The 11634-nt window shown below is 42.7% G+C and overlaps 1 protein-coding gene across 1 annotated transcript in view; it reads right to left on the bottom strand.

Moving 5' to 3' along the window:
* Window positions 1-5842, bottom strand: part of Mettl14 (methyltransferase like 14) — a 24880-nt gene extending 19038 nt beyond the window's left edge. Inside the window, exons 1-3 of the mRNA XM_008846038.2 lie at window positions 5363-5842; window positions 2736-2824; window positions 1846-1933 (exon numbers count right to left, since the gene is read on the bottom strand). Coding sequence (XP_008844260.1) covers window positions 1846-1933; window positions 2736-2824; window positions 5363-5428 — 243 coding nt within the window. The 5' untranslated portion in view covers window positions 5429-5842. The remainder of the gene's footprint in view (window positions 1-1845; window positions 1934-2735; window positions 2825-5362) is intronic.
* Window positions 5843-11634: the final 5792 nt, after the last annotated feature.

Here is an 11634-nt window from a genome sequence, read left to right as displayed (position 1 = left end):
TTAATATATACAATTAATTTGGAAACAATGAGGTAAGTTTTTCCTTCATAATACTTCCTTTTTAAATAAATTTTCAATTACAAGTTTAGAAGTTGGGTTTTGTTAAATGGGGAAGAGGGAAGGTGGGGGCTGAGGGAGGGACAACTAACCCAGAGGGTACTTGAAAAGACCATCTGGAAACGTCTACTTTATAAGCTTCACATAGACACATAAGAAGACTTTAATAAGAGTCACCTGACACAGGGATAATGTTCCTCCAAATAGACACAGGCCAAATAAAAGTCCAGTGTCAGGACTGGAATATCTCCCCACAAACTGTCGGTTAGGGTTATCCAGGAGAACCCCAAACAGGCTACTGCCTACCAGAACCTGATGGTAAGACTCTACTACTAGGAACACCACACACTTCAGTCACAGGACATGGAGAAAGGAAGCTGCTGCCAACCAGGACACTTCCTCCCTGCTGACCAGCTTTCACAGGACTGGACGTGCTACACAGGCTGCTTGGAGAGAAAAGTCACCAACAGCCTAATCCAGCTGTGAACCTTGTGAGGTACAATCACAACTGGCCTGACAAGATAAGAACATGAGTGTAATAGTGGCATGTATGTCATAGAGGGTAACCAACCACTTTCTGCATGGATATAAGGCATGCTCTACAGGAAACACATGCCTGGTACTGCAAATCTGACCAAGAACCTATGGTCTGGGAGCTCACAGGCCCCAGGAGAGAACCTACTAATATTTTGCTAAATGGGCATAGTATCGAACTGCCAAACTGCCTCTAAATTCTTATCTCTCTTTACCTCTAGATTAACAGAGTCCTCAGTCTTCACCAGAAGTTTCTTTGCATAGTAAATGTAGGTTAATGCAAAAACTCACAACTGGTCAACGTGTAGAGAGTAAGTGCCAGTGGAGTGCTAAGCCACAATTTATGTCAACCCTACCCAGGGCTCAGGGAACATTGAAGAAGAACGGTGGGAAGATTTTAAGAGCCAGAGGTTGGGGAGGACCTGACAAGACCAATGTACTCATGCACTCACAGCAGCTATGGGTGCCTGACAAGATCAAGCCAGTCAATATATTTGCATGGAGGGGCAGGAGCTCATGGGCCCCCACCTCTCGCTAAGGAGCTACCGACAGTTGATGGCTGCTATGGGGGAAGATTCAGATTTCTTAAGGGGTGTGGTTTCTGGTAAGTCAATCACAAGCCCGTTGATAGCCCCATATTCATGTGTACATGGGAAGTACAAACTGGAGTCTGGAGTCAGTAAGGTTTTTGGTTTTGTTTGCTTGTTTAAAAAAAAAAAAAAAAGGATACAAAGTTAAGAGGGGAGATGTGGAGTGGATACAGGAAGAATTAGGGGTGGGTGAGTATGATCAAAATATACTGAATGCATGTATGAAATTCTCAAATTAATAAAAAGCACATTAAAACCAACAAAGAAGTGAAGTTTTTGCTTGGGCTCTTTCAGAAATGGTTATACAACTGCTACAGGGCCTCGAAGTGTTTTAATTATGCGATCTTGTAATGTAACTAAAAAGTGGTAACGATAGCCTCTCCAAATCTGATGCAATTCAATTACCCAAAGTCTCTTTGCTCTTCTGAAGAGTATTACTGCCAGTGCTTACCAAGAATTATGTTGTGTTTTATATATTTAATTAAAGGTAAGTCACATAATTCTTACCTAAAACAAGAGAACTGATGTGGAGTCTTTAACTGAAAGTATAAATGTCACTGATGATTTTAGCACATCTTATAATTGAGCTTTCTATATGAAATGGGCCTAGTGTTAGAAGGATTAATTTCTTCTTGACCACAGACCTGACTCATCTGCTACTTGCCTTATATTCTTCCACTTTGTCTTCATCTGTCTCTCCTTCATCCAGACACTTCCGTTTTGAATTTGGAGCAGAGGTATCATAGGAAGCCCTGAAAAATTAAAGTGCAACTATCACACACAATCACATATAAAACATATATATGCACCTACTTGTATTATGAATAATTAAACAACAGAACAAAGCAAATGTTTCCTGATTAAATAGTACCTATTTATCCTGTTTATAAATCACCCAAAAAGTCACACATAATTGAGAATTTGTAACTTTATTTTTATAAGCAACCGGGGGTGGGGGGGGTTAGTTATAAAGAATTTTTATCTCTTTCTACCTGTAGGTTAATAGAGCCCTGTCTTCACTAGAGAAGTTTCTTTGTGCAGTGATTGGAGGTTAATGCAGAAACTCATGACTGGTCAAAGTACAGAGAGCAAGTGTAAAAAGATACAAAAAGTGCAGAGACTAAATGTATCACTTTAGACTATTTTTATTTATATTTTATACTATGTGCTGTAAGCAAAACTGATTCAAACCGATAACCTAGAATATTTTTAAAAAAGCGAAATGTTTTCTGAACTACTGCTTTTACAGTATATTCTTTTATAAATTCATAAAAATTATAATTTATAATTTAATATTATATATGGTAAGTTAATTCATTAATCCTTAGTGGGCAGGTGGTACACACTTCAAATCCTAGTACTCAGGAAGCTCAGGAAGAAGAATTACAAGTTCAAGGTCAGCTTGTGCTACATAGCCAAGAGTGTGTTTCAATGACTGCCCCTCCCCACCAAAAAAGCACCCTAAACCCACAAATAACTTACAACTAAAAAAAATACAACAAATGGTCCCTTCATAATATTAGCACACCGCTAAAAGCACGACAGTCCACATACCGACAAGTCTCTCTCGTTTCAGCAATCTCTCTCTGTTCATCCTTGCTGTTTAACACAGCACCAATGCTGTCAGCACTTTCCGCTCCCAGCTAAGAAGCAAAGCCAAACATTAAATCACAGTACTCTTCACAGACGCTGCAGCATTTCTTGCTGATGACTTGAATTTTTTTTAACTTTATTTTTATTGTACGTGTATGAGTGTTATGCCTGCAAGTGCATAAGTAAATCATGTTGTGCAATGCCCAATGAGGTCAAAAGAGGGTGTCAGATCCCCTGGAACTGGAGTTACAGATGGTTGTGAGCTGCCATGTGGGTGCTGGGATTTGAACAAAGGTCTTCTGCAAGAGCAGCCAATGCTCTTACCCATTGAGTCATCTCTCCAGCCCCTTGCTGATGATTTTATATACCAAATCCTTTATAAAGCAATGCCCCCAAGGCTGGAGAAATGGCTCAGTGGTCAAAAGCACTGGCTGCTCTTGCTGAGGACCTGGGTTCAGAACCCAGCACCCACGTACGTGGCAGCTAACAACTGTCAGTAGCTCCAGTCCCAGGAGATCCGATACCCTCTTCTGACCTCCTCAAGCATTGCACAACATGGGTATACTTACATACATGTAGGCATAATACTCATACACATAAAATGAAAATTTAAAAATTTCTAAAAACACACTTATGGCCCCATAAATCACATAATTAATAATCTTCGAGGATAAACTGCAAACTTGAAGAACATCATTTTAATTAAGAACAATTTTATCAGGGCTGGAGAAACAGCTCAGTGGTTAAGAGCACTGGCTACTATTGCAGAGGACCTGGGTTCGGTTCCCAGCACCCACATGGCAACTAAAAGCCATCTATTAACTCCAGTTCAAGGGGATCCAACACCCTCTTCCAGCCTCTGTGGGCACTGCATGGGCAGGTGCACTGACATACATGCAGGCAACATACTCAAATAAATAAAAGTTTAAGTTTTTAAAAAGGGTGATTTCACCAGCCGAAAATATTTTATACTTTGGGTTATATTTGAAATTAAGACAATTCATTTCAGCCAATTTCCAAAACATGATTTAGTAGTAGCAGCAGTAACACAAAAACCAGCTAACACAGTTCCTATGTAACTTTGCAGGCTAAGCACTTTGTATGCATTGTTTCATATACTATATTTTATCCCATGCGCTAAAAAAAAGTTAGTTTTATTAAAGCTACGTTTTTATAATGATTGTAAGTTTGATGGTGAAGTTTACTAATGGCCTAAAAATGGTAATGTCAACTTTGGGTAGCAGCTAGGAAAATTCTGCAGACTGCAACAAATACAAGCAGGTTCACTAAGTAAAATAGGGTCAATTCATAGAAAGCTTTCAAGGCACATAAGGACTACAGAACAGCACTAGAAACTGTTTAATATTCAGTACAAGAAGGCCATGAGAACATCTGCATTTAGTGGTCCTAAAAGGCGAGAGAAAGCATATGAAAATAGTGCCTGGATTTCAATTACCCAACACTCTTCTAATCTATCCATTTCCTATGACTGCCCTCAAATTTCTTCTATGGAATAATCTCTTCCAATATATGAAATGTTCATCAATTTCGACTCCTCCATAAAATCTTCCAGACTTGTTTTGGTCAGTGGACGGCACATCTACTTCCTATCGTTTGAATGTTTTCTAAATTTCTTTCCATGACTGGCTCCTGTCTTTTTCTGTAATGTATATCTCGGTATACAAGTCATTTCTTCAAAGAGAATTCTTTGAGGCACCAAGATTTAGCACTGGAAAGTTATAGCAAGCAGCCTCACTCAAGCGTCTGAGCATTTCTCTCAGTCACTTACTGATCTGTATGGCACAATGGAAAACAGTCCCCGATTTTCAGTCGAACAATGTATAATCTGTACTCTGCATATGCAGTCTACCAATCAGCAAGCATTAACACGCCGATGTTATGAAATGGTTAGATGACAAGGGTTAGAAAAGACCGAGACAAACCTGAGTCAATTTCCTGGTGAATAGTGAGTGGCCATCGGAAACCCAGCTTAACCTCTGAAACCAGTTACCTATTTAGTAAGTGAAAACAATGCTACCTGTTTCTGGGTGTTATCATGAATAGGGGCTGCGCGGAGAATATTGTGTCTTGGGTGCAGAATCTAAAACTTACTCTCAGGTTCTTTCCAACGCAGACTTTAGAAATAACGCCTCCCCCCGGGGGGGCGGTGTCTATCTCAAAATCAGTCTCCACACTGCGGAGCTGACTACGCAGGCAAGACACTAAACACTGTTCAAACAGTATAGAGAAATGTGGAGGCTAACAAGCGACGGTACGTGAACTGCTAGACCTTATTTACAATGACCAAGACTGCATTTCCACCCCGGAAGACCATGCCAGCCCTGGTGAGGCCCACTAAGCCCAACAGTGGCCTAGTGTCTTCAACACAATGACTCGGGCAGGAACCGCACCTGCCCGAGCTGAGAAAAAGGGAGATTCGGGAATAAAAGTCGCGGGACCGAGACCTGACAGCAGCAGGTAGCGCGCAAAAGAGCGGGCGGGGCAGAGGCTGCCGCACATGCGCACGCACGCACGCGCTCCCGCCCTCCCAGCCCCGGGGCCGCGCGAACGCCCGGCCCAGCACGGACCTGCTGAGCCAGCAGCTGCCGCCGTAGCTTCTGCCGCTCCCGGATCTCCTGCAAACGGCTGTCCATGCCGCAGCTCCTGCTTCTCACCACCCCGAAAGACCTGGCACTCGAGGACCCGGGGTCTCCAGAGCGGCCTGCGGGAAGACCTGTATACTTCCGGAATAGGGACTTCCGGCCCGCCCGGAATTGGCTAACCCGGATAGGAAGTCCCGCCTCTTGGGCGGGACCTCTGACGTCAGCGGACAGCACCCAGGGTGCTGCTGCGGGAGCGGGCAGGCGTCTGGCTTGTGCGGTGCTGTGCCGGCATCCGGGCTCCAGGACTGAGCTCGCCCCTAGCTTGCTGAGTACCCTTAACAAGCTTTGTGCTGAGGGGGCGGGTCGGGGTGCGAGGATGGGGGCTGGCTTGGAAAGCTGTGGTAGCCTGGGCTTCGTAGTGAAACCTTGTCTCAAAAAAGCAAAGAATTGGGAAATTGAAAGAAAAAGCACCTGGCATAGCGCCGTGAATGTCTATCAGGTATTTTTCCAAAGCTAGGTCTCGGTGGGCGAGGTAACACTGCTGGTTAAGGCGGTGTTCTGTAACCTGACGACCCGAGTTCGATCCCTGAAACCATGTGAAAGGAGAGACCAGACGTGCAAGTTGTCATCTGACCACCGTGCGTGCTCACGGAGAGTTCCGAAAGGCAATTTCAAAAGAATAGCCCTAAAGATTCCTTGAATAATAATAGAATTATTTGACGAAATGCTAACTTCCGAAAAGCATACTGTAAAATATTTTTGAATATGAGTTAATTTACATTTCTTTAAAATTCACTTGCATTGCTTGCTAATTATTTGAATGCTGGTTTAAACTATTTTCCAGTGATGGGACTAGATACTTAAGTATTTACTGATTCTATTCATTTCATATGGCAAGAGCTGTAGTAGATGTGGGATCTATGAAGTCCCAAAGACCAAATAAGTCAGTTTTTATTTTTCTGATGGAGTTTACTACCTAAAGGACACCTCTCCCTTAAGGTGTTGTACAGGATAATTTCTTGTGGTCTTTGAGCCCCATAGTCACCCACACTCAAGTGATGGTTGGGATGGGAGCCTGGAAATTACTTTCAAAAAATTCTGTATCATTTGGCTTCCCATAAAAATAAGCCTTCAGGTGACAGAGGCAGGAAATCACAAGGTGGGACAAGACAAAGCTGTTCTTAATTTCTCTGACTGCCCCTGGCTTTCACTGACTTGGCGCTGTCTTAAGTAAGTCGGAGCCAGTTAAAGCAACCCCTAATGTTTCCACCTGTAGGTGGCTCTGCTCATGCCACTTCACCCTCTGTTCCATCATCTCTGGGACTGGTGCCATTCATTCCAATACATGATGCTTTGTGAAATAACCGTGAAATCTGAATTCCTGCCTGGAATCAGGGCTAGTAAAGTTGTGGATGTGTTCCTAAGCCTTACAGTACTTAGGAAATCCCATGAGCGGAGTGTTGGCAGTTTTTACAAGGAAAGGGCTAAAACTTTAAAATCGATCTCCCAGCCAATCAGTTTTAAAACAGTAGACCACATCCACAAACCTGCAGATTCTGTGCATGCCCATCTCTCAACATCTGCTCCTCATGGTGCGTAAGGGTCGCTTAAGTGTGTGCACGCTAGTGAGGAGGGAGGAAAATATTCATAATTCATCCTCTTTTAAGACGCAATTTCACTTCTAGGCACTTGATTTAGAAAAAGAATGATCCCCGTAACAATTTGTACATCTGCCCCCAGGTGCTTAAGAATGACACCTCCAAAGCTATTGTTCACCTTGCTAGAATGTTTCCTATTACTTTTACTACAAATGATTGTCTCTTCCAAGAATTCACATTGAAAGTATGAGAGGTATAACTTTTTATAGTAACATATTGAATTTGTTCTTTGACAGTTTCATATATGTAGTAAATTCATTCTGATTAACTCTCCATCTAATTTCCCTCCCGCCCCTCTTACTTACCCTACAAGTCCCTTTCCCACGTGTCTTTGTGGATTTTGGTTGATTGGTGTTGCAGCGGGCAATCCTCAGACCACCAGACCATAGACAGATGCCATCTTCCCAAGCTTGGTTGCAACTCCCTTGCCTGGGATCATCACAGCTAAACTTGTTGACTGTTACTCTTTTTCAAGACAGGAGGGGCAGGGAGAGTCAGTCACACCTTGCAACCATCCAGTTGGCACCCAGTTTCATGAGGGGAAGGGGCTAAGGGTATATAAACTGAGGAAGCCTTTGGGAGGGGCTCTCATCATTTTGTGTGGCTGTGGTGAAGTCATGATCCATGCCTGGAAAGGAGACTTCCCAGTGCATCCTTAAGAGGGATGACTACACACTCTTGTAAGTAAACACTCACCAATTTGTCTGTAAGTAAGCCCAATAAACTCACTGGTTTCCCAGATTGCAGTTTGGCAAAATCAGGAGGAGCAGGCCCAAATGTTATTTCCACCTTCCAGAAGGAATTTTAACTACAGTTGGTTGGTTGGTTATTTTTTAAGACCGACTGAGTTAAGGCAATTGGCTATATGACCACCATGGGTTTGGAACTGTTCCTTGGAGCCTGGTGGGCTCCTAGGGGGTACACAACTGAAGACAATGAGTGACCCTCACCCAGAATTCATGTGTAGCCAAGAATTCTTCAGAGAGTAGTAGGGCCCTGTGAGCCCTGCCCTAATCCAGGCTTGGCTTTGGTGGACTCAGACTTGTGCAGGCCCATTGTAGGCAACCATAGCTGCTATGCTGTCGTCACTGCATTTGCTGTGCCACACCCAGAAGACAGCATTTCACCATCCTCATCCCTATCTTCCAGTTCTTTCTGTCTCCTCTTCCACAGTGATCCCTGATGTTATAGGGGTGGTATAATGTCCTATTTAGGGCTGAGCACTCAACAGTCTTGCATTCTGAGCACCTCGAGCAACCATGAGTGCATTCAAAGAAGGAAACTGGGACCTTTAAGAAAAGATTGACTCATGAGGATTCCACACTCTTCGATAGAGTTAGGTTCCCTTATAAAGTGATTTGATGGGAAATGGTCCCCTCACCCCACCCCATTCTTTTTGTGCCTTTCTGCTGTGAAAGAAAAGTTTCCAAAAAAAACTCCTGCACCTTGGACTGAACTTCCTGCAAGACTGACCAACTGATTATCACTGCAGAGACTGTGGAGAGTTTGGAATGTTGCAGGTCCAGAGTCTAATTGCCATTTATCACTGACCATCTTTAGCCCCCTAAACAGCCACTCCTTGCCCACCTCTGTTTCAGATCTAACATCCTGTGACTAACAGATAACCATTTAAAATGTATTATCCTAGCAGACCACCTGGTCTCACCAATCAAAAGGCTAAGAATGTCATCAGACAGCATCTGAGACCTATAATAAAAAAAACTCTCGTTTTGCTGTGACCTGCCTACTGAATGTATCCTCCAATGTATTTGAAAAGTGTCTTGATTGATGACTTTTCTTTGTTCTGTTACTATAAAAATGTAAGGCAACTGTTACCACGCTGGAACATGGAATTTGGGGTAAACTGAATCTGTGTTCTGGGTCATGGTCACTCATATTTGGCTTCAGAATAAACTATCTCATATCCCCTTTGAGGTGAGAGTTATGCTTTTGCATCGACACTGCTTTCTGCCTTGTGAGAACAGTGTTTCTCCCCTCTGGAAGAGGCAGTGTGCAAGGTGCCATTCCTATGAACAAACGATAAATATGATGGCACCTGAGTCTTTGACTTCCCAGCTTTAGGAACTGTGGGAAAGAAATTCTATTCTGCCTAAGTTTCACAGTGTGGTAGTTTGTTACACCACAAAGATTCAGAAAATAGTAATATGAATAAAACCTAAATATATTGGCTACCCTTAACTCTCAAAGAAGAAAAAAGTCAGTTCTACTCCCCCAACATTTCCTGTTTCAAAGACTCAGATCGGCAACAAGCTGTTTTCCTAAATAAGAAGCACTCCAATTCTCCATTAGCTTCTGTATTCTCTGACTATAGATCTGACCCTGCCTGACACACTCACCATGCACACACATGGATATTGGAAAGTTTATTTTGCAGTTTCCCCCCAAACACTCCTATGATTAGATCTTCAAAATAAAAAAAAACTAAGAGGAAAGTGAGAAATGGCCAGGTGCAAAGAATGAAATAAGAGAAAGCATAGACTTTGTAAACACAGCTGAACAGATGGAGAAAATGCTCAAATATTAAGATAGTGTGTTTGCTGTGTTAATTGATAGAGTTTGGTTCTGCTATAGTGCATGGAACGAGATGGATGATTCCCATCAGGCGCATTAAGTACAGACGCCGAACAAGCAAGTGGCTTTTGAGATGTGATTCATCAGGTGTGCTGAATACAGACAGAAACTAGGTGGGTTAAATGAAATACTTCATGAAATGAAGGAGTTACCTATAGACTGAGAGGTAAGGAAAGACCTTGTCACCATACAGCAGTCTCTCATGACACTCTGTTGCCCCTACTCTGTGCTAAGAAATGGGTGTTGGTGCTGGCAGACCAGCTCACAAGCTACAGCTGTGATCGTGTGTGGGCGCCACTGCATCTGTTTAGTAGAGCAAGTATGCACTGCCTTAAAACCTTATGACTCTAAAACCTTATGTCTGTGAGTGTCCTTGTTCAAATTTCAGTCTGCCAACCCCTATCCATTAGTGAGGAGAAGGCTGATGCAGCAGATGGAGAGGCAGAGGTGGTAGAGATATCCACAATCTGGTGGATATTGTGTAATTTGAGACTCACCATGTCCCCCTGTAGTGACACATACCACGCCTTTCTTTGTATATCATGTGTCATTGGGGTAGCTTATTCAGTCTGTGTATGTATCCTGTGCCTTACAGGAGAATTTGGTTTGTAGTGTAATTGGAGGCCACAATTACATGAAGATAATTGTCTTGACAACTAGAGAAAACTCAAGTATAGAGTTATGTAGCATAAGTTAAAGTAATTTAAAGAAGGCAAGGATTCACAAATTGTACCATTAATAGAATGGAAGCTCATTGTAGGCAAATAAAAAACCAAGAGATTAATTGTGGAAATATTTTTCTAAATTGATTTATCAAAAGAGAATAAAACAAGATAGACTTACAGTTTTGTCAGTGCTACATAAATGTCCTTAGTGTAAATTATATTTATTTCTGAAATCAAAATAATTATGTCAGAGGGAAACACAATGAAGACCAACCAAGCAGACTAATTCCTGTATTTCTTGTAATTCAATTTGTGTAGAATTTCAGTAATTTTTGCAAAATATATATTGTAGATGCTCTGATGAGATGGATGTCGAGAAACTGAAATTCAGACCAGGCCTGTGCCACTTAGGAGCATTTTACTGCCCTCTTGAGAAGCTTTTATTTAGGAAACTCAGTGTTGGTTGCTCAGAGTGCAAAAGACATGGGAATGTTCCCATCATTATAGTAAGAAAACAGCACAGCACACCCACACCATGGGAACTGTCCGGTAACAGACCTCCTTTGATGCATGCACATGAGTGAAGTGACAACCTGTTCCCAGTATCCCAGAAACAGGTGTGTTATCAGTCCCAGCATCCTGGAAATCGACATCCCCTCCATCAAGCCTCTGCATCAGCAAAGCCCAAAGAAGTCTGTTAACTCTTAGTGAGCAGAGTACTATCATCCATAAGGGACGAGGTATTCAACTACAGTTTATCATATATTTTGTGTGTGAGGATGTGGTGTGTGTGTGTGTGTCTGTCTGTCTGTCTGTCTGTTTATCTGTTTATATGCATGCAGAGGCCAGAGGAGGATGTCAGCTGTCCTCCTTGAGAGCTCTCCATATTGTTTCTTTGAGACAGGGTCTCTCACTGAACTTGAGCTAGCCTAGTGGCCAGGAAGTTCCAGAGATCCTCCTGCCTTTGCCCTTTCCCCTAGGGCTAGAGTTCCAGGCACACACAGCCATGCCCAGCTTTTCGCGTGGATACTGGGATCTGAATTCAGGTCCTCATGCCTGTACACAAGCACTCTTTCTCACTGAGTCCCTGTTTATTTATATATATATTTTTAACTTATTATTTTTATTTTATGTGTATGAGTGTATTGCCTGCATGTATGTTAAAAACACCTGTGTCCTGAAATGCCCATGGAGGTCAGAAGAGGGTATCAGATACCCTGGAACTGGAGTTACAGATGACTGTTAGCTGTCATGTGGGAGTTGGGAACTGAACCCAGGTCCTCTGCAAGAGCAGCTGGCTAGTGCTCTTAACTATTGAGCCATCTCTCCAGCCCCAACAGTG

This window comes from Nannospalax galili, unplaced genomic scaffold (genome assembly GCF_000622305.1).
Source record: "Nannospalax galili isolate Female #2095 unplaced genomic scaffold, S.galili_v1.0 scaffold142, whole genome shotgun sequence".
Lineage (NCBI taxonomy): Eukaryota > Metazoa > Chordata > Mammalia > Rodentia > Spalacidae > Nannospalax > Nannospalax galili.
Note: the sequence above shows the minus strand (reverse complement) of the source record. Positions and strands in the feature narration are given on the sequence as shown.